Source organism: Phasianus colchicus, chromosome 24 (genome assembly GCF_987193195.1).
Source record: "Phasianus colchicus chromosome 24, bPhaCol1.hap1.1, whole genome shotgun sequence".
Classification (NCBI taxonomy): Eukaryota; Metazoa; Chordata; class Aves; order Galliformes; family Phasianidae; genus Phasianus; species Phasianus colchicus.
Window position 1 is genome coordinate 725,739 of NC_143459.1, and position 22,995 is coordinate 748,733.

The 22,995-nt window shown below is 48.9% G+C and overlaps 1 protein-coding gene across 6 annotated transcripts; it reads left to right on the forward strand.

Annotated features, from left to right (window-relative positions):
- Window positions 1-617: 617 nt before the first annotated feature.
- Window positions 618-22,112, forward strand: LOC149915098 (uncharacterized). 6 transcript variants are annotated; one of them, XM_090124068.1, is made up of 10 exons: window positions 626-784; window positions 1,324-1,417; window positions 3,073-3,186; window positions 4,119-4,157; window positions 4,244-9,274; window positions 10,132-10,259; window positions 10,673-10,760; window positions 12,001-12,069; window positions 16,803-17,900; window positions 20,139-22,112. In XM_090124068.1, exons 9-10 carry the CDS (start codon window positions 17,778-17,780, stop codon window positions 20,592-20,594), a joined length of 579 nt encoding a protein of 192 aa, XP_089980194.1. In that variant the 5' UTR covers window positions 626-784; window positions 1,324-1,417; window positions 3,073-3,186; window positions 4,119-4,157; window positions 4,244-9,274; window positions 10,132-10,259; window positions 10,673-10,760; window positions 12,001-12,069; window positions 16,803-17,777; the 3' UTR covers window positions 20,595-22,112. The 6 variants fall into 6 exon arrangements, 3 of the variants coding, with proteins under 3 accessions (XP_089980194.1, XP_089980195.1, XP_089980196.1); XR_016459765.1 differs by lacking the exons at window positions 16,803-17,900; window positions 20,139-22,112 and adding an exon at window positions 12,160-15,333 and having other exon boundaries at window positions 618-784; XR_016459764.1 differs by lacking the exons at window positions 16,803-17,900; window positions 20,139-22,112 and adding an exon at window positions 12,548-15,333 and having other exon boundaries at window positions 618-784.
- Window positions 22,113-22,995: the final 883 nt, after the last annotated feature.

Here is a 22,995-nt window from a genome sequence, read left to right on the forward strand (position 1 = left end):
GCGCTGTTTATCAGGCGATTTCCACGTGCCCACTTGCGCTCAATAGGCTGTGTGTAATTCCCAGCTAATGCCCACGGTGTGACCGAGCTGCCGCAGCACTCGCAGCACTGAGCGCCCTTTGTCCAACGGAATCGCAACAGGTGCCCGAAGCCAGGTACGATTTCATTTCACAGTGCTCGTGTACTCGCCTTGTTTGTCCGACAGGGAAAAGCCGCCGGCCGAGCTGAAGCAGCGGCTGCCAGCAGCACGACGTTCCCCCAGGTCTGAGAAATACATTTGCCATCGCTTTGCCTTAACTGCATTTTTTTTTACACGAATTTTGGATCTCTGAATTTCAAGGACTCGCGACCTGCCTGCACGTGCGCAATATACGTAAATGAAGCATTTACCAAATACCGAATTAGAAGAGTTTAGACTGTTAGAAGCTCCGTCCATCCGCGCTGCAAGCGCGCCGCCTCCGCCCGGCAGCGTTCCCACAGCCAACATGGCTCCTCAACGGCTTCACCGCTCTTCAGCGCGCCTCCCCGCCGCTCTGAACTTGCCGTGCCCTTTCTCAAAATGGCGGCCGCCAGCTTCACCCCGCGGCCGCCCTGCCCAGGTGACGGCCGGGTCGCGCGGTCACGCGGCGGGCCGTGAGGGCGGAGCGGTGGCGGGCGGCGCGCCGGGCTTGTCCGCTCCTCCCGGCTGTGCCGTGCGGTCGGCTCCTGCGGGGTCCGGGGCCTCCCGCGGTCGGTGCCGCTTACGTACGGGGCGGTGCCGGAGGGCCGGGATCGGCGGCAGCGGGGTGGGCGGGGCCGGTGGGCGCGGGCGGGGAGGGAGAGCTGTGGGGGGTGGAGGAGGGAGTGGGAGGGGGGAGAGGTGGGGGTGGGGAGGGGAGAGCGAGCGTCCTCCGGACGGCGTTCTGTTTGGCAGTTCTTGTCCTTAGTCTGATTCCTCTCTCCTTTCCCTGGCCGAATTTCGGTGCCCCGTTACACGTCCTCCAGGGGGAGGTTGGAGCTGACGGGCAGCCGGCAGCTGTGGGCTGTGCGGGGTTCTCGTGGCGGTGATGCTGCAGTAACGTGTCGTCCGTGTTCCCTTCACTGAGATGTGCCACGTGTGCTCTGTGGCTGTGCTGAGGCTGCACAAAAGATACCACGGTCGGTGTCTGCAGACTCGTGAAGGAAATTTGCGTTCCGAAGGCGGTGCTCTCGTTCCCCCCCCCCCCCCCCACCCCCCGATGTAGAAATGCGTCTGCGATCGCTGTGAGCAAAATCTGAGAAGGAACTGCATTTCAATTCATGCTGCTTTTTTTCCCCCTTGCTCTCTCTTCCCCCCATATGTCAGCACGTGGACGTTATCTGCTAACTATACTTTGAATGGCGATTATTTTTCTTATGATCCAAATGCTGCGAATTTCTCAGTGGTTGCTGAGATGAAGGTAATCATAAATACAGGTTTTGGCATTATTGTACCTAGGAATAGAAAGTGCCCAGTAGCTAATCACGTTCTGCTGCAAAAAAAAGAAAGCATAGTCCCTTTTTAAAAAAGCAAGAGACAGAGTGCTTCCCCCCCAAAAAAGGGAAAAATCCCCAAACGTTTACGCTAAGTTAACACACTGAGAATGAACCACAGAATGGCCAGGGTTGGAAGGGACGTCAAGGATCATGAAACTCCAACCCCCCTGCCACATGCAGGGCCACCAACCTCCTCATTTAATGCTAGACCAGGCTGCCCAGGGCCCCCTCCAGTCTGGTCTTGAACACTTCCAGGGACGGGGCATCCACAGCCTCTCTGGGCAGCTGTTCCAGCACCTCACCACTCTCTGTAAAGAATTTCCCCCTGATGTCCAACCTAAATCTCCCCTTCCTCAACTTCAAACCATTTCCCCTCGTCCTGCAGTTATCTACCCTTTCAAAGAGTTGATTCCCCTCCCCTCTGCAGGCTCCCCTTAGGTACTGAAATGCTGCAATGAGGTCACCCCGCAGCCTTCTTTTTTCCAGGCTGAACAAGCCCAGCTCCCTCAGCCTGTCTTCATAGGGGAGGTGCTCCAGTCCCCTGATCATCTTTGTGGCCCTCCTCTGGACCCTTTCCAACAGCTCCCTGTCTTTTTTGTACTGGGGGCTCCACACTTGGACGCAGTACTCCAGATGGGGCCTCACAAGAGCAGAGTAGGGGGGAACAATCACCTCCCTGTCCCTGCTGGCCACCCCTCTTTTGGTGGAGCCCAGGATAGCATTTGCCTTCCGAGCCACAGGGGCACACTGCTGGCTCATGTTAAGTTTTTCATCTGTCGAGACCCCCAGGTCCTTCTCCACCGGGCTGCTCTCAAGGACCGCTCCTTCCAGTCTGTAGGGATGCCTGGGATTCCTCCGGCCCAAGCGCCAAACTCTGCACTTTGCCGTGTTGAACCTCATCAGGTTCACCCAGCCCACCTTTCCAGCCTCTCGAGGTCCCTCTGAATGGCATCCCTTCCTTCAACCGTGTCGACCGCACCACGCAGCTTGGTGTCGTCAGCAAACTTGCTGAGGGTGCACTTGAGTCCGCCGTCGATGTCATTGATAAAGATGTTAAAGAGCACCGGTCCCAAGACAGACCCCTGGGGGACACCGCTCGTTACCGGCCTCCACCTGGACATAGAGCCATTGATGACCACCCTCTGTCTGCGGCCTTTCAACCAGTTTCTTATCCATCGAGTGGTCCACCCATCAAATCCACATCCCTCCGGTTTGGAGATAAGGATGTGGTGGGGGACCGTGTCAAAGGCCTTGCTCAAGCCCAGGCAAATGACATCGGTCGCCTTTCCCTTGTCCACCGATGCCTTTTACTCCATCGTAAAAGGCCACCAGATTGGTCAAGCATGACCTTCCTCTGGTGCAGCCGTGCTGGCAGTCACGGATCACACGCCCTTTCCTCGTGCGATCATGATCATGAAGAGCGGCAGCTTTGCTCCTTCCCTTCGCTGCTCGTTTTGGTTTGAGGTACAGAGGAAAGGATGTGTGAGCCATGCTGGAGCGGTGTGCCTGCCTGCATAGTGTGGCAGTGAGCAATGCAGAGAATTTTATAACGTCTTTATAATGTCCGTCTCCTTCCTAGATGGCACTGTGTTCTCTGAGATGCGCTACGGAAATGATGAGAAGGACTTCTGAGGCTGTGAGCGGTGGCTGATGAGAGAAGCTAAAGAGAGGAACCTCAAAATTGAACTGATTGGTAAATCCAAGCCTTAGAGTTTATATGCTCTTTGTTCTAACAAACACGTCTGACCCTTAATTACTTTAACAGACCGATGTTTTTATGTCGCACTAGACAAGGTAGGGAAGCTCTAGGACTTGGTATGCTTGCACTGATGCTTCTCTCAGACTGTTTTTGCTTTTCTGTAGTAGCGTAACATCCTAGGCAGTGGCCTCCAGTAATCTTCTCATGTCAAACGATGTTAATGCTTAGACCTGATCACAGTGGTGAATATAAATGATTTATCGTTAGGGCTGCATTTCTGAATTTTCACTTCCGCAGTGAAGCTTCTCAAGTTACGGTTCCCATCCCACTGAGAAAGTCTGCCCTTCCTGTTGCAGTGTGGGAAGGTACATACAATGTCCATCTCTCCTGGAGTGTTTCCCTTCCTGTTGCTGACTGTTTCAGTCAGTGTCACTCTTGCACTCCGGTAACGCGTGGATGCTTGAGAAACGGACCTTGGAGGGGGTGGGGTGGGAGGTGTGTGTCCGACACGAGATTTTGCCTTGCTGTGCTTTTACAGTAGAATATAAGTTCTGTGTGTGAAGTATTTAAGTAATGTCTTGTTTCCGTGTTGTTACTGGCATTCTGTATGACCACGTCTTGAAGTGAAATTGTGGAGAAAAGCATTGTCTGCCAAGCTGTAGAGACAACGTTAATAGCATGTAACGTGTGACGAGGCCAGGCGTGGTAGAGAGCTCTCACAGCATGAGCGTTCTTTTCAGTAAGGCTGCAGGCTGTGGGCTGAAGGATGAGAGAAATAAGCACCTGTCTTGAATTTTCATACGGATTATTTCCCTGGAGGGCTGATAAAAAAGTTCAGTAATGATGGTGAAAGATTTATTTATGTGTATGCGCTACTACTTTGTATATCAACAGGTACTGACTTCTGTTTGCTTGTTGCTTTATAGATATGGAATGAAGGGGCATTTCATAGCAAATGGATGAAGGTATGTGTTTTCCGTCTTAAAAGTGAAATGTGCTTCTGAAGTTCCCTTGTTATCACATGTGCTTTGCTTGTCTGATTTTTCTCTAGAGAAGAGACCTTCATCCTGTGACTACTTCGTTTCCTGACTTCTCGTGGTAGCTGCCGGTATGAAGTGCTAACAGGAACACGGGATCCTTCGATTTTTTTTTTTTTATCTGAAGCTTTTATTTTGAACTTTGTAAGTCAGTGTATGCTAAGGAGGGCATTTTAAAGGAAGCTGCCGTTGAACCGTATGAATTCATCTTCTTACTGGCTGGAAAGCGGCTTATTTTATGTCAGAGATCCAGAATTCCTTCCAATTCTCAAGTGAAGTTCCAGTGGATATGATGCCCTTTAAATATTGATGTACAGCTCCAGGTTTTCATTACATGGTCTGATTTACTTTTTCCATAAAGTAAGAGCTCTGTATTTTAACTGTGCAAAAGTCAGTACCTCATTTAGAACATGAGTTTGGAAAGAGACAGTCTTTCACATCAGGTAACGCTGTGCTGTCACTGTTTCCTTCCCTGCACACCCCTCTTCGGAAGCTCACTTCTCTTTGAGTTATGTTATGCTGAAGTGGAATCTTAATAGAAGTTCTACTGCATTCATTATTCATGTCCTTGTTGCTGCTTTGAGGCTAACAAGGAAATGCATTTCTTCTCAAAAGAAAGTAAGGGTTAAGCTGAGCGCGAAGAAAACTGCTGATTCTTTTTTTCCTCTCCATGCACAACTCTGCAGAAATTGGGTCCCTTCTGCTTAAAATCAGTCAGTCTGCGGCTATTAGAAAAGTTCTTTTAGTTTTTGTATGCTGTATAAGGTCACTTGTGTTACTTGTCCGTGGCAGCATCTGTAGCTCTTTCATTCAGTGATTAGTTTTAGCAGAATGACGCCGAAAATGGTGTACAACAGTTAAATGTGACGTGACATTAGGACGTTAGGAGGGAAAAGCCCTTTGTAACTTAAAGTGTCTTTCACGAGGCTGGCATAGATAACGTTCTGCCTGCTCCTGAAAAGTGGGAGTGCTCTCCTCTGAAACACTTTATCCTCATTTATATGTAAGGGTGTGAGATACACTTGTAGTCTGTTAAACTCATTCTGGGTTTTGTCGCACGGCCGTCATGTTTTGCAGAGGTAGACTACATCTGATTACTGACTTCTGGATAGAAATGTGTACGATGTGCTCGTTACCTTTGTATTATCAGCAGTCTTCATTAGGGAGGAGGTCTTGTGAAGGAAACGAGCTTTGCTTGTGTGTTGGTCACTGTCAGTGAATCGCTCTGCAGCTCTTGCAGCCCACCCAGCGTGCCTTTTGCAGCGGAGCTTGTTGTCAAGGTGTGCAAAAAGAGCCGAGTTGGGTGCTAAGCAGCTGCATGTTTCAATTGGGACCTTGTGCTGTATCTTGCTGTTGATAATAAATATTTAAAGCTTGGCCTAAGGCAGTACAAGACTGTGCTGCTTCTCCTTTAGCACGTTAAGGTTACTGTTACAGGTCACCAAGGGCAATATCAGAATGAAGCTTTGCTTTAGCAAGCTGTGGAGGTGGTGTGACGTACGTAAAGCTAGGTTTACTTATGCTGCTGTGTTCTAAAGAAATAATCTTGTACTCGTGCGAATGCTGTGGTATATTACAGATTGCTCTGTAATGCAAGCTTTTCTGTTCTACTGCTATTATTCCAAAGCAAGTGTGCTTTCACTTTCAGTTTGGAGGAGAGGAATTACTGCAGCTGTTTGTACTTCTAGGCTTTGAGTCTTCTTTTTGTGATAAGTGCTCTTCTTAATATATTGGGTCGGCCTCTCTATCCTGGGACAAAACCAGTGCCAAGCGCCTGACAAACTCAGCAGGAACCGCAGGCTGTGGGAGACTGCAGTACCTTCAGCGATGGAGCAGTGCAGGATGTTGGGCTCGGATCCTAAAGCAAACCTGCGTGAGCGGAAACGTGAGCTCGTAAGTGTTGTGCACTGCTGATAGCTTTTAAAGCTGTGTGCGTAAGGACTGTCTAAGGTACTGTACAGCACATCCATCTGCTGCGTCAGGACAAGAGAGGAACTGCAGCTCTCTCCTCTGTCAGTCTGAACTCAGAAATGCTGAGATGTGAGGACAGCTAGGGGTGTACTGCTGCCACTTTGTCAAGTGCACAGGGTACCGCACACCAACAGCTCCCTGCCGAGACTCACCCGAGTCTCCACTGACCCCCACGGCAAGAATTAAATTCCCTTACCTTGGTCTGTGCACAGAGTTACCGGGTCTCCAGGGGTCAATACACGTGCCTACCTGCCCCGTGGCTTTCACAGAGCCCGGCCTTTATGGAACAGTCTCGGTTTCTTGTCGACCGTCCCGAGGAGTCACCCCACCACCCAGACAGGACCGCTGAAATCAGCGGGGTGCGCCTATCCTGTCCAGGGCAGTGGGGGAAATCCCCACAGGGCGATAATTACCCCGGACGAGCCCCCAGATTGTAGGAAATATCCAAATAATTTTCTAGGACGGTATCTCTGATAAAGCAGATTTGATTCGCAATTGCAATGGCGGGCCTCCTGCAAGCAGGAGAGCTCCCAGAAAACAGCGTTACATCTTTTATTCCCTATTCCCCGACGCTTATCTCCTTCTCCCCTGGTTCCTCATTGGCGGAGTACTTTAGGTTCACAATCTTCTCAACGCTTCACTAAACATGGAAACACTGGACAAACATAAGTTTTTGCTGCATAAGCGTAAATCTGTAGTTAATTAATTAACTTATTCCACACCTGATCATTATTTTGCGGATATCTGCTTGTCCTTCTTACCAAGATCAGCTCGGGAGAAAGACAGGGGAGTATCCTGGTGCCTGCCTGTCACACCCCAACCTTCTCACGGAGTGAGACAGTTCGGCCTTGTATAGAGGCCCTAATTTCTTTGATGCTTGCTGAATCTGGTTTTCTTTTGCCGGCAGTTTCTTATCCTAAGAGAACAGCTCTACAATATGTTTTCTAATCCCTAACGCTATACTCGCATTGTTTGGAACATTTAACAACTATTCCAGTTTTGCAAGAAAGAATTAATCACATAAATCAGTAATAATGTTTCTAAAACGTGCCGCTAACATATATAGTATTTTACTTCTTAGACCAGCTGTTTCTAAGGATGGGTTACAGAATACAAATGCATTATGTTCTACTTCTTCAAACCAATTGCTCTTTTTAATATCAAATGCAGAAGCAACATTCCATTCCCACACAACTTTCTGAGACTCCAGTCTAAAAAACAGACTAGCAAACAGACTTTGTTTCCAGTGAAACAATTACTAATCTAAAAAAAGTCTGATTAAAGAAAGGCAAGGCACCATTATCTTAAGCGAAATAATTTCGAGGCTTATAGCTTTTATGTAACTCCATTTTGGACTAACGAAGATAAATGCACTGTATGAAATAATTGAAACAGAGCACAGCAGAAAGCACTTGCATGCTTGTAAAAGGAAATTTGAGTTGGCTGTCTTGTCCTCTGCAAATTTAAAGGTTTAACATACTTGCTATGTGATTTCCTGTCTCTCATATGCTTTAGTATCTTATTTGGAGGTTGGTCCTATTCCTGTTATTTTCTTCCTTTTACAAGCCCCTTATGATAACACAAGCCCCACTGGTTTGGCATTGCGACAGCCAGATCTTGTATTCAGAAATTATTACAGAACAGATCCAAATCTGTAAATGCAATATTGCTTTTATCTTGTATTGTAAACTATCTTTGTACTGTACATCAATTTTTCCTGACGAAGGGAAGCTTATCTTTCTGCTGAACTCATTTCCTCTGAGCTTGAGTTCTCTACATTACCATTGTCTTACATTGAACTCAGCAGAATTTTAATGTGAGGAAGCTACTGAGTTTAATTTATTTTTTTTAAAATGAGCATATTTTTAGAAGAATTCAGGATCTCTCCTGAAGTGGATATGTTGTGCATGTATATATAATGTGATAAATCTTAAGCCATGACGTGGGAATATGAGCCCTTTTTGCTCATCTGCGTACAGATGCATGATTTCGTGCCCGCTATTAAAAACTCCGTTATTAAACTGTATTTGCATGCTATGGCTGTGGAATTCAAGGTCCTAGCAACAGATTGCGTTGAAGACAAATCAGAAGACCTGAAAAATCAGACCTTGTCAATGTCCTTGACTACTTCTTAAAGCAAGTCCGGGCAGATGGCTGCTCAGAGCTGTATTCTCTGCTTTACTGATGTGCAGAAAAAAGGCTGCTGATGTTCCTTACTGATGCTTAAAAAACAAACAGTCCAAAGCCCGTGGAAAGATCACCGCCAACCACAAAGCTAACAGAGGAACTGTAAAGCACGATCACTTCTATGTATGTATGTATGTATGCATGCATGCATGCATTTACTTATTCTCCCGGCTGCTTTGGTTAGGAGGTACAGCTGGAGGCCGTAACCCTCAGTTGCACGTTTCATTTAATGTGCAGCTTTTTGTGGTGATGCAGGCAGAGAATGTATTGGTTTTTCTTTACTAAGTTCTCAACACTGGGAATTGGTTCAGGAAGTGGATTTGCTGTCTTTTCCTTTCCTGTGGGTTTGCTCTGTCTGTTTTGTGGGGGGAAGGATGGTGGGTTGAGGGGAAGGAGGGAGGTTGCTTGTTGGATTGTTTTCCCTTCTTTTATCTGGGAAAATTCCTTTTGCATTGCAAGATATTTTTGTTTTTAGCCAGAAAGCTGTTTGTCTCTCCACGGTGTGGTGGAGAAAAAGAGGTGTAATTGTTGTACTAACTTGATGTAGTGCTATGCATACGAACAACAAACGCAGCAAAGCGATTTTCCCAGAACGACTGCGTGTAACTCAGCAGCTGATTGCTATGAAGGGTTCCCCTTTGGTCAGTGTGTGCCAGTGACAGCACAAGAGCCTCGGGGTGGGCACTGCGCCTGTTTGGGTGACAGGTAGGAAGTTTGCATCCCTGTATTGTCAGAGACCTTTACCGAGTCATTTTTCTCTAGGCGTGTTATTTTTTGTAAGACATGAAAGCAGTTCTGTGGAAAGTCTGATAAACACCTTAAAGAAAAAGAAGGCTTAACTCAATAGGAAGCAGAAAGATCTAAAAGCAAGCAGATTTGACCGCTAGGTATGTGCAGAAATAAGCTACTGCCTGCTATAGTTATTGCTATTAGAGTATTTTGATCTGAAGTGCCTGCCGAGGTTAGTGTGCTTTCCATGTTCCTTTTTGCTCGTTTTATTTTATCCTTAAGTAGACATTTGATACCTTTCAGTTTGAGAAAATAGAATGAAGTACCTCCGTATTCTTATCCCACTTGAGATTGTTGTCCAAGTCAGCATTTCTTTGTGCATGGGAAAAGGGAAATACTTTGTCATGCTGTCTTCTGAAAACGTGGATTGGCAGTTACTGTGCAGTTCTTCAGTAGTCTTGTGCTGTCTGTGCCGCAGTTCTGCAGAGAGGTGGCACATACAGTGCCGTTAAGGTGAAGGCAAATGCCTTAATTTTTTCATTCTTCTGCTCGTTACTGCATATGTAACAGCGTTCAAGAAAATGGCTGTCACGTCATCTGAACTGTTCAGAACACCTGGGCAGCTCTTCCCATTTCCATGTTACTGAAGACTTTCCTGAGGTCCCGTTCCTCTTTTCTGCTCACTCACACTAAAAAAACCCCAACAAACACCTCTACCTCCTGTAGTTAATTATTCCTTAGGGAGAAGCCCTTCTGTACTTTCTCTTGCTGGTCTCTTTACTCTGTCTGCCATACAACTGATGTTTTAAAATGTGCTTTAGTGTAATTCTGTAATCTTCTATGGAATTGAATTTGTTTTGAATTTGTTTTGAATTTGTGGTTGTTTTGGAAATGTGGTCGCTTTATGTTGGAAATAATTTCTGTATGTGAAATTAATTTGCTCGGACTAGAAATCACAGATATTTTTACTAAGATGCAGTTATTTTCTTCCGATTTCTGTTCTACTTCATCTCAGCACACGCAGCGTAGTTCACTCAGCCAGGCTGGTTATACTGGTGAGTGGACAGACGCTTAGAAGGAGGTGGAAGCTCTGCAGCTCTGGCAGATGGCCCAGGAAACCTTACTGTCGTAATCAAAGCTATGGTAATGTACATCAACAGAAGTAGAATAAACAAAGGAAATGTTCTGTTACAAAGAGCCAGCTTTGGCTTATGCCATATCTGTGAATATCCTGTACAGTGCTTTTGTAGCTGTGTTACTGAGACCACCAAAGTCTTTTTTTCTACCTAAACTACGTATGTAATTCAAAGTTCATCATAAATGAACTTTAATTTGATTACGCACTGGAGGAGGAAATTGTGGTCCTTTTTAAACAGCAGTATTAAAAATACATAGAGTTTGTCTAATAGCAGTCATCACTGAGATAGTGGAATAAGTAGTTGCAGGTTGATCCTGTGTTGCTTTTGATTCTACATGTACAGTATGTTTTTCAAATGCGTATTGGCGTCTGATAGATTCCAGTAATGTCTATTCCTTCCGTTCCTTTCTTTATTCAGGCACTTAATCGCTTTCAATCTGTCAGGCTTCCTCTGCCTCATTTCTGATCTTCACCTAAGCGAGCAGCTTTCTACCTCAGAGTCTTTTGTAAGTATGCCTTGAATACATTTGGTTGCTCTTGTAAAGTGGGTTGTGCTGTTTCTTCTGCATGCACACGAATTATGACAAGACACCGAGAATTCAGAATTGCTCACCTCCAGTGCTGGAGGTTCTGTGCCTGACAAAGTCTTAAACATCCTGCTTTTCTTCTTACCATAGGACACAATAGCATAACTGAATTTGTAGGACTAGTATCTCCCAGTCCATTCATGTACATTGAAGAAAAAAACTGCTGGAGCAGAGATGCAGTTTGGTTTATCCTTAGGGTTTATTCCAAGGCTGCGTGCTCTGAAATGCTGGTACAGTTTGAGTGTCGGAAGACCTTTCTACTGGCATCAGTTCATTCCCAGGGGAATAACTGCAGCTGACTACAGTGTAGGTTTTGTTGTTCCATCCCCACAAAAGATATTCTGAGAATCTGTTTTTTTCTGTTCCCATTTATTAGTATTACTGCATTATTGGGATGATGGCTCATAGATGTACACAGATTGCTCTGAAAGGAATGCCTCCTATTTATTTCCGTAGGAATGACAACAGATACATAGAGTGAATTCTCAGCTACAAAACTCTGTTTTTCAACATGGTCACCACCATTAGCTATGCTTTTTTTCCAGTGTTGAACGAGAGCCTGCGTGCTGTGCTTGTTTAAAAAGAAAAAAAAAATAAATCTGGCCGTTTGGGTGGCTTGTCTTTTGCATTGCTGTTGCCACTGCTGAAACGCAGCACCCACCGCCTCACTGTGCTCACATCCACGTGTTGGTCTTCATAAAGTTCTGCAGGCATTGATGAATGCCAGTGGGTGCGATTTTTTTCAGCGCGGAGGAGTTCAGTGACACCCCTGTGCTTCACGTGCACTTCCATGTCAGGTGCTGTGCTGTCATTCTGGCCCTCTGCTGCCATCTGTCGCATGGCTACAAAATGTAACTGAATGCTGGCAGGAAGGTTCAACCTCTGCTGTCATCCCACCAGTGTCCACCTGTGATGTTGTGGGCCAGCATTATAAAATAGGAGGCATTCCTTTTGGATCAGCCCTTGTATAGTTATGAAAAAGTAAGGTTTATAATGGCTGCCTGAGTAAATTGGTGGCTGCTAAAGAGATCCACAACTCTAAACTAACAGTAGTCAGACACTGATAGTTTTCAAGGTCAATTTAAATTATGTGGCTGTATTGGGTTATTTATTTTTTTAATGTTATCTTTCATTGTCGTATTTCCTGAAAACTCTTCAGGTGTGGCATTTGAGGCTTGATTCTGAATCTGCCAACTCCAGTATTCCTGAGCAACTCCATCCTGTAAAGGTAAGTGGATTAGTTTTCATACTCCATTGTAAAACTGCTTTTAAGAATTGGTATTGCAAGAAAAATGTTGTTCTTTGTTTTACAATACAGAATTACAAAGTAAGAAGTAGAATCTTGTATGTGAAAGTAATCTAAGGTATCTTGCACTCATCTCTTCAGAGAGGAACTTTGTGGTCTTTCATGTGTATTCGTGAGTGCTGATTAGCCTGGTAGTGCAAATCATTTTGTAGGTCTCAAACACCGCAGCTTTTTAGTTGATACATGCTTTGAGAGTCATGGTTGATGTGGTTCCAGTGTGATAATGCAGCACATGGATGTCCTTTTCCATCTCTGGGCCCACCTTGCTGCCTTTTCAACCTGTGCATTGAATTGCAATGAAATGTCAGTATCGTATACCTCCGCGCTGTGTTGAGCCTCACCTTACTCATGCTCACCCACTGGATGTTAGTCAGCTTTAGCAATTGTGTTTCTACTACAGAAGGACTTGCAGGACATCTGTAGGATTGATCTGGCCTGAAGGTGATGACCTTCCAACTTGCTGGTCTCTGCCCGTGTTCTTTGTCATGACATCGGGATGTGTGTGCTTGCTGGATGCATTGATAAGAAATGTTTTTGAGAAGAGAACCTTGTACTTCCCAGAGCAGTAAGAACGTGAGGGTATGGGACACTCTTCACAAACCTGATTAAAGTGTGCTGTCCCAGACTTGGTACTGTTAAAATAGCCCTTCTCAGAAACAGAGCATTGTGCCTGCTGTGACTTAAATCCCACCCACAAAGGAGTATTCCCTGCAGTCTCTCTGATCTCAGGTGCGTGTTTCTCCCATTGCTGGAACTGCTGGACTTTCATGCCTTAACTGTATGTGGAAGGCTCTCTTTATTAGCTCTGTTTGACTGCAGCTTTAGAATCATAGAATCCCAAGGTTGGAAAGGACCTGCAAGATCATCGAGTCCAACCGCCCTCCCATCACCACTGCTACCACAAGCACTGCACCAGATCTCGCAGCTCCTCGTCCAGACGCCTCTTGAACACTGCAGGGACGGCGACTCCACCACCTCCCTGGGCAGCCATTCCAGCGCCTGACCACTGAGAGGAAAAGTTCTTCCTTATGTCCAACCTAAACCTGCTCTGGTACAACTTGCGGCCATTTCCTCGGGTCCTGTTTGTTGCCTGGGAGAAGAGGCCAAACCCTTCCTCATCACAGCCTCCCCTCAGGAAGTTGTACAGTGCAATGAGGTCTCCCCTGAGCCTCCTCTTCTCCAGACTAAACAATCCCAGCTCCCTCAGCCGCTCCTCATAGGACTTGTGCTCCAGACCCCTCACCAGCTTCGTTGCCCTTCTCTGGACACGCTCCAGGGCCTCAATGTCCTTCTTGTAGTGAGGGCCCAAAACTGAACACAGCACTCGAGGTGCGGCCTCACCAGCGCTGAGTACAGGGGATGATCACCTCCCTGCTCCTGCTGGCCACACTGTTTCTAATGGAGGCCAGGATGGCGCTGGCCCTTTTGGCCACCTGGGCACACTGTTGGCTCATGTTCAGCTGAGCATCAACCAACACCCCCAGGTCCCTTTCCTCCTCACAGTCATCCAGCCACTCATCCCCAAGCTTATAGCACTGCATGGGCTTGTTGTGGCCAAAGTGCAGGACCTGGCACTAGCTGTATACTAGCTGTATGCAGACTTGTTGGGAGGTAATAAAAAGATCTTTGAAAATAGGTTGGAGATATTAACCACTGAAGCAAGAAGGTGAATTTTTTTGTGCCTTAAATTAGACTTCAGAGGATGTCCTTGAACTCAGAAGCTTGGGCTTTGTTGCAGCTTGATATTTACAGCTGTGCCCTGGTCACAGTGGCGATGTGACATTAGCAATGTCATCACTGCGCCCAGGTCACAAGCCCTGACAGCAGGCACTGGGGATAATTTAGTGTGAGGCCGTTCTTCACATCGGTCTTCATATCCAGGCACATGGATGGTATCTTTTTCCAAATGTGCAGGATCTGTAAAATAAAATTATATACCACATAATTATTCTTGCAAATAACACTTAGTTGCAGGGACGTATTCCCATTTTTCTTGCCCAGGTTTCATAATTAAAATAGTAGTATTGTTCCCTGTAGCTATTATTTCATCTGGTTCAGGAGGGCCCTTTGGCTTCGTACTTTAGCTCCATTGTTAATACTTGATGGATCCAAACCCTCCAGGAATGCTGGTGATCTGAGGTGGATCCCCTTTTCTCACAATTGTTTTTGAAAGTGACAGTATCAATAATTGTGCTGTTCTGTCATGGGGTTGAATAATTGAATCTTGTTCACCATTGTTTAACAGAATTGGATTTATCCTCTCACGACGTGACAGTTTTCTTCTCCAGAAACCCAAGGGAATCCTTTTCTTTCCCTGTTTTTGCCACAAGCTCCAATTGGCACGTGTCCCATTTACAGATATGTTCAACTTCATTTCTCCCTTTTGCATGGGCCATAAGTCTGACGCCCTTTGAAGAGCCTCCGTTGCTAATTCAGAGGCAGCTTGCTGTTCATTTTCCCTCTCCAACTCTTCCTTGTCACTTTATATATAAACAGGGTTAAAATTTGTCCTAGATATGACCAATAAACCTCTGTGCCTCATTCTTATCACAGGGTACTGCAAAATCTAGAATTGTGTGTCAAGTTTTGGGTACTATTTCCCAAAATGCCAGTGAATTCCTAGAAGTTTCACTGTTTGAGACTGCCCTTGAATTTTAGTAGGATGAATTTCCGAGCCTTTGTGTTTCATGTGATCCATAACCAGCATTTGTTGCACCTCTTCCTCACAGCTTCCCTGAGTCAGGATGTCATCTTTGTGCATGTGAGGAGACAGTTTGTAATCATGCAGATGTTCAGCCACTGTTCTGTGGCAAACGGTTGGACTGTGCAGTTGCACTGGAAGAGCGACCATCATTTCATTCTTGTTTGTTACGTGGAGCTGTTTCCCTCATCTCTTTCCAAGGATACAAATTGGAATACAGTTCCCAATCCTTCTCCCCCACAACAGCCGACCCACTCGCACTGGGCGCTCTGCAAATAGATAAGAGGTCCCATTGAGGCTCCTGAGGGAGTGCAGTAGGTAGTATTGTTCCTGGGTCTTTTGCTTTAGAATTTGGCACTTTCTTGCTAGGGTTTATTGAACCCTCTGTGTTTCTATATCCTCTGTAATTCAGGAGTTAGAAAACCATCAATCTTAGCATGAAACATCCTTAATAAAGCTGTCTCTTAATAAAGCTGTAAACAATTCTTTTCAAGAAATCCTATTTTCACTTTTTTAAACAGAATGCTTTAGCCAAATCTGTACAGGCTTCCTTGTTTCATTGCAAGCTGTCCCTCTGCCCTTGCATTTACAGTCAAACCTGTGTCCAAGTTTGCTTAATTTGGTAGACTGTAGGAATTTGCAGAGGGGAAAATGAACCTTGTCATTACAGGGAGAGAGTGCAGGCTTGCTTCAGCTTTTGCAAGGTGATTCACCCATGCCCCAAAAAGTCATCTAAAACGCAATCATGTTTAGGTGTCATCAAATAATAGAATTATTTAGGTTGGAAACGACCTCTAAGATCACCAAGTCCAACCCCAACCCACCCCCACCATGCCCACTGACCTTGTCCCTCAGTGCCACGTCTCCACGGTCCTTGTAAGCCTTCAACTTGTCAACTTTACTGCGTCCAGGTCTGGAGCCCCCAGTACAAGAAAGACAGGGAGCTGTTGGAGAGGGTCCAGAGGAGGGCCACAAAGATGATCAGGGGACTGGAGCACCTCCCCTGTGAGGACAGGCTGAGGGAGCTGGGCTTGTTCAGCCTGGAGAAAAGAAGGCTGCGGGGTGACCTCATTGCAGCATTTCAGTACCTAAAGGGAGCCTATAAAGAGGAGGGGAATCAACTCTTTGAAAGGGTGAGTGACAGCAGGACAAGGGGAAATGGTTTTAAGCTGAGGGAAGGGAGATATAGGTTGGATGTCAGGGGGAAATTCTTTACGGAGAGAGTGGTGAGGTACTGGAACAGGCTGCCCAGGGAGGTTGTGGATGCCCCGTCCCTGGAGGTGTTCAAAGCCAGATTGGATGGGGCCCTGGGCAGTCTGGTCTAGCATTAGGTGGAATGGTGGTGGCCCTGCATGTGGCAGGGGGGTTGGAGATTCATGATCCTTGAGGTCCCTTCCAACCCTGGCAATTCTGTGATTCTGTGATTCTGTGAACTTGTTCTCTGTGAGTGTGTAGCACAAACAGTTTTGCTGCGCTTTGTGTGTATGTTCCCTATAGCTCTGGAGGTGGGGAAGCTGCCCAAGTGACTGCAGAAGGAACTCTAGCTGCACTATGCCTGGTTACAGGTCAGCCTCATGGTCTTGGTCTGTCTGACTTGACTAGTGGGAGTGTAAATTGTTGAGGTTTGTATGTCAAGCACTTACTCTAGACAGTGTGCTGTCACTGGAACGGTACCTATGAAGGAATGACCTGTCCATAACGCGCATCTCATCAGCACTGCCTGATGCCTTATACTGAGCTGCCTTGTTTTGGAGTCACGTGCCAAATCAAGCCGGCACTGCCTGGTGGGTCTCCTGGGTAACACTGTTGTTAGAAACCCTGGTTTTGATGCCTTTGCGTGATGGGAAATTCCCTGCCAACCTCTGAAATACAATTTTCTCTAAGTCCTACGCTCCTGTCTGCTAAGCTGTGCGTTCTGATTGCTACAGAACGTGGTTCTTGTTTGCTTTTGCAGGAGTTTGTAACTGTTGGTTTATAACGCTCTGAAGGCATCACAGACCGCCTGCTTCTCTCCGCAGTGCTCAGGGGCTTTTCTGAGCTGCAGGCCCTGCACTGCAGCCCCGTGGCACCCCAGCCTCACATCTGGTGATGGACTGAAGCTGGAGACTCCTGGAAGCAGGGGATGCTCCTGCCCCACAGAAGGGCTCGCAGCTCCAATGCAGCTCCAGTGCCCTCAGCGCTGGGGAGGAGGCAGAGGTGCACCCAACCTTATTCCTTGTGCGGATCACCGTGTGAGGCCACCAGGAAAGGTGGGCACAGGTGATGCTGCTGGGGGACATGTGAACGGCATCAAAAGTGACTGCAGAGCTCTCGGGCCAGTAGTCAGGGGCACGGGGCCCTGGTGCTGCTGTGGGACAGGCGTGAAGAGGAGGGCATTGCTGATGCGTGCCAGTCGTTGGCTGCAGGACTGGAGCTGGTAGCAGGGCCTTGGGTTCTGTGGCTGGAGGACCTATTTGAGGATTGGTGTCTGCTTGGAAGAGGTGGGACCCACCTCCCTAAGGGATGTGAGGATATTTTCATCAGTAGGATGGCAGCTTCATGAGGGAGGCTTTGAACTGTGAATGGGGAGGGCTGCTGAGTAAAGGGATGCCGTGATGCTGTGGGAGGAACCAGATCAGCACTATGATTAAGCGAGGACACTGCCAGCAGGTTCACAAGGAAATGCCTGAAGGCATGTGGAGAAATCCCCCAAAGCTCCAGAGGAGGTTCTGGTGGGTAATGGTGAGGCTGCTTGGATTCGCACAGATGGAGAGAGGAATAGATGAACAAGAGGGATCAACACAGGAAAGAACTTTTGGAGGGATGGATGGAAGAGTGGATTGAAGGATCATCGCGTGAAAGGATGGATGGAAATATAGGTGGATGGAAGGATCAACCGAGGAAATGATTTCTGCCCCAGAGACCAGTGCCCCCAGGCCCTGTCCCCTCCATGGGGACCAGCGGGGGTGGCCCTGGAGGTACAGAACCTGCATCCCATTGGCTCGAGCCACTTCCTTGGCTGCTTCAAACCTTGGAAACTTTGGAGGAGGTTCAGCTCCGTGGCTCCAGCATGGTGAGTGCCCCTGTATCCCCTGTCCATTTGGGATGGGGTTATGGGGTCTGTGTGCAGGATGGATCTTAGGTATGGTGGTTCATTGCTCCCTTTTAGTGGGATGTGGGGTGAGATGGGTCCTTGCCACATGGGTCCCCTTCTTACAGGTGCGAATGGGTTCCTTGGAGTAGAATGGATCCCACTGCCCACCTATGAGGGTTTATGGGGTACAGTGGGGCAGGGCGGGGTCCCTAACCCTGCAGCTGGATGCTCTGTTTAAGGTGAGAAGGAGGACAATGAGGTAAAGCAGGGCAGAGGGAGGACCCCCTGCTTGCCCCTCTCCTTCACTGCTATGTTAGTGGGGTAACAGCAGTTCTCAGAGTAACTGTCCAAACCATCCTAGTCTCACAGCCTCTGAGCTGTGAAGGTGGTGCTTCATGGCCTTTTTCTGTCCAGGGTGGTTGGTGCTGCGATGCGGTGAGTCCCATTGCGCCAAAATTACTGATTTTGTGCTGAAATTCAACTCTTCTTCCCCAACTGTATTCTCAAGGGATCCTTGTTCCCCACCCTCTCCTTCCTCTAGACTTGTATCTTCAGCCTCCAAATCCATCCACCCTTCTGCAGCAACCTTCCCTTATCCCTCCAAATCCAAATCTGTCATTTCCAACCCCCAAATCCATGCACCCTTCCCTTTTACCCCTTGCTTTTCATCTCCAGCCCAAATCTAGCATTTCTAACCCCCAAATCCATCTAAGCTTTCCCTTGTTTTCCATCCCCAACCCCATAATCTGGCATTTCCAACTCTCAAATCCATGTACCCTTTTACCTCTTGCTTTACATATCTGACCCCAAATCAGGCATTTCCAACTTAATCGCGCTGCCCCGAGGAGCGGCGCACACTGACGGGTGGCCTCAGACTCTGTAACCACAAAGTAGTTATAGAAGCAGGTATGTTTAATCAGGGCTGCGCATACGCCGGGTGCAAGGGGGAGAGCTGCTCCTAACTCGCACAGCGTCAGGAAAAAGGGTGCTACAGATACAGGCCGAACTAATACATAACCAGTAGTTTCCAGGAGTTGGGATGCATCTTCATTACATTCCCAGAACCCATTAGCATGCGGTTCCCCCCCACTCGCGCGTGCACAGTGAGTGGCGAGGGTCTCCTCCTGGTGGTCGCGGGATGAAGAATCCTCATCTTCCTCACGAAGGCTCCTAGTCTTTCTCCCTGTTAACTTCTGACCCTGCGGGAGGGCCAGCCCCCCCAGCCCAGTTCCAGCTTGCCCTGCGGACATCGAATCACCTCCCTGCCAGGCGTCCTCAGGCTGTTCTCAAACCCTTCTCTTTACGGCCTTCATCCCCTCGTTATCCCAGACCCAGTGTCTGCCATCCCTTATTTTTCTAACATTCTTGCTTCTACAAACTATCTCTAACTCTCTCCCCCCCCACCAGCCCCATCCTTAGTCCCTGGGAAGCCTTTTCCTCCCTTTTTTACTACGAGGCCTTTCTCACCCTTCAACGCCGGCCCGCACAGCCGCACCGGACAACCGCGCGCCAGGCACGGGCTGCGGCCCCGCACGGCCTCCTGCACGCCCCGCCCCCCGCGCCTGCTATTGGCCAGCCGTGCCCCGTTCGGTCATCCCATTGGCTGCCACTGCCGCCTGTTATATGCACGCCCTGCCCCCCGACCCTTCTTCCGGGAGAGCCCCGTCCGCCCCTTCGTCTCTGCGGAGCCAATTGGCTGCCCTGGCTGTCACTTAAGGCTTGGGAGGAGGGACGATTGGACGAACGAGGCCACGCGGGGTGCCCGCTCTGCGCGTGCGCGGTCCGGGGGAGGGCGAGTCCGAGTACCGGGCGCGCGGAGGCGTGACGTCACCCGACGCGACGCGACGCGACGCTGCCGGGGTGGGCGTCACGTGACCTGGGGAGCCGGCGGTATGGGGCTGAGGAAATGCGGGTCCTTGCGGGGCTGGGCGGTGGGTCTGGCGTGTTGTTGGGGCGTGGGGGGGGGGGGGGGTCACGTCGTGCTGGGAAGGGAATCCGAGGCGTCCTCCTGGAGCTGCGGGTGCCGGGACGTGTTCTGGGGGCCCCGTGGGGCTGGGAAGGGGGTGGGGAAGCGGGGCTCTCACGAGGCCGGGGGGGCACGGGCCTGTTGTGCGGGGTATTCCCCTGAGACTCGGGAGAAGGGGCCGGCGGTCTCCGTGCCTGATGGGGCCGTTCTTCCCCCGACTCCCCCTCCTCCCTTTTGTTCCCCTCTCGCAGACCATGGCCGCCCCTCTTTCCCTCACGCTGGTGCTGGGCGAGGCCTCGGAGAGCGACTCAGAGCCGGAGCCGGAGGGGGGCGCGGCCGGGACCCCCGCAGCGGGGCTGAAGGTTCCGGGGGAGGCGTCGGAGACCGAGGAGGAGGAGGAAGAGGACAGTGCGGCCCGAGTGCCGCTGCCAGGGGTGTCCCGGGGGGGCCCCTCACTGCTGCAGCAGCGGCTGGGGGCGGGCGAGGGGCGGCTGCGGGGCGCGATGGCTGAGGCACTGGGAGGCAGTTTCGGTGGGGCTGCGCGGCTGCTGGAAGGCCTGGGGGGGCCCCTGGGCCAAGCGCAAGCTGGGGCAGCTGCCACCGCGCACTGCCTGTGCCTGGTGCGCCGTGACCTGCGCGCTGTGTCTGCCACCGTGGCCACCATCACCGCCTGCCACCTGCTGCCCGACATCCGCGGGGAGCTGTGAGAATGGGAACACCGGTGGGGCAGTGCTGGCAGCCGTGGGGAGCTCCTGGCGTCGTTGTTGCGGTGTCACTGTCGCTCACCACCAGTGCTGTGTCCAATGGACTTGGAGGTTGTGGTTGTCACTGATGGCGTTCTCACTGTCGCTGCGTTTCCAGTGCTGCGTCCCCTTGAGCTGATGCTGCCATCAACAGTGCTGCCACTGATCACTCGGTGTCTCAGCGGTGTCACCTGGCCTGTGGGGACCTTGGCCTCACAGTGACGAAACGGAAGCTCCCGACAATTGCTTGGTCTGGAATTCTGTGGTTTTGCCCTGTTTAGGGGATCTGAGGTTTGTGGCACCAAATAAAGCCCTCTGGGGACACAGCTGCAGCAAGGACACGACTTTCACTAGGCGGGTGGCAGCGTGTTCACGCGTGGCACTGTTGTCCCAGTGGTCTGAGCAAGGTCCCTTTTGTTGGCCCTCGTGTCCCCAGGCTGTGGTTGTGTCCTGCCATACGAATGTCTCCAGCACCTGGCCACTGTCCCCAAGCTGTGGCTACATCCTGTCACCCTGAGTGCCTCTTGGTCGTGTCCACAGCCCGCTGCTACCTCTGTGTGCCCCTCTGAGAACTTTAGCTGGGGACAGGGAGAAGCACATGTGATACTCCTGCCACGGAGCCACGTGGCTCTATCACACTGCATCCTGCCTGGGCTACCACCCCCTATGGGATGCCAGGGATACACCATGGGTGCTGGTGGGCTTGTGGCAGCAAAATGTCTAGGGCGGGTCCTGGGGGCTCCCGGTGTCTCCGGGAGGGTCCCAAGTATCCCCGGGACTGACCTGAGGGGTGGTGGAAAACCAGGATGAAGGTTCACTTTCCCCATTTCCCTGTGTTGTGGCAAATGGGAGAGGTTTTGTGAAGGGCACAGTGGTGTTGGATTCCTTTCATAAAGATTCTGGACCTCGGTTCCCTTCCCGTATCCAAATTAGAATGAATAACGGTATTAAAACTTCATCTTTTGAGGAAGAACCCCTGAGCGCTTGTAACTGGCAGTGCTTTGATATTCTAGATAACCCATTCCGTAAGGATTGCTGGGTGATGCTGACTGATACCATCAATTGTGAGCATGCTCTATAGAAGGTTTCCTTCTGTGGGAGTGAGGAAACAAAATGTGGTGATTCAATACTGTGGGGTTATGATGGGGTTACTAGAGTCTAGGATTCTAGAGTCCGAGGATTGTATGAGTATGCTACGAGGATACTAGCTCCTGTGAGTGTAAGTTCTGTTATTTCAGATTCTGTGATTTTTTTTCCCAGTTCTAGATTCTTTGACTCTGTGATGATTCTGGGCTTCAATTGTGTGGTGATTCTGATTCCTCACTAAGAGTCTAGACTCCCAGATTTGTAGCTACGCAATACGATGCATTTCCATATCCACCCCTGTGCATAGTGTGCAGCATAGTTCTGAGTGCCTGATACGACCCAAGCAAAATCAATTTCTGTAGGTTATTAAAAAATAAAATAAAATTCTTTCCTTTAGTTTCTGCTCCCTGTTCCACTTATTTATGTTCTCCCTTGCTTCATATGTAACTTCCAAACGTGGCATTTTGCAGATAATACCTTTTCCCCCTTTCATCCTGTGATGGCTTCTGATGGTCCCTTGTTTCTCAATTGTAACAGTTGTCATGAGCCCATTCATGTAAGAATTTGGGACTGGAGTTTACTCCATGACTCTTACAATAGTTAGTGTCCCTAGTTGCTATCATGCAGACTGCAGCAATTTATAGCAGATAGATACAGTTACAGTATACACTCCTGAGGGGGGAGCAGGAATGTATGTATTGATGAACATAGATATGCTGTAGTAGATTAACAGGACTGGAGATGGCTGGATACACTTGGTTATTTTCCACATGGAGGACAGGGTTACACACACCCACACACAGACACACGCACCTACAGGATGCTCTCCTGCTGTGTCATGAGGATCAGAGCAAACCCCATTGCTGTCTGAACTCTTCAAACCACAGAGGTAAGGTTCCTCAGCACAGCTGGATCCACTCCTAGTCCCAGACGCGTTCAGGAGTTCGTGACTAAGGGATCCTACGTGCACAATCAAAGATATAACCTTAGTGAAGCTGACAAAGCAAAGGATCTCTGTGCAGGTGTGACCTCGAGGCATCCCTGCTCAAGAACAGAGCTTGTCCTGCAGCCTGCTGCTGTGCAGGAGAGCTTAAGAGGTGCTTGTGCTGCTCTCTATTTTGGTGGCAAGATGATTGACCCATTGCTGTGCTTTGTTTTTAGGCACATGCTCAATTGGCCCTCAGCTGTTGAGCCAGAGGTCTGCTGTGAGTTCTTTCAGCGTCCCAGTTTGAGACGGTTTTGTGATCGCTAACCTGATTTAGCGGAGTGTTGCTCACTG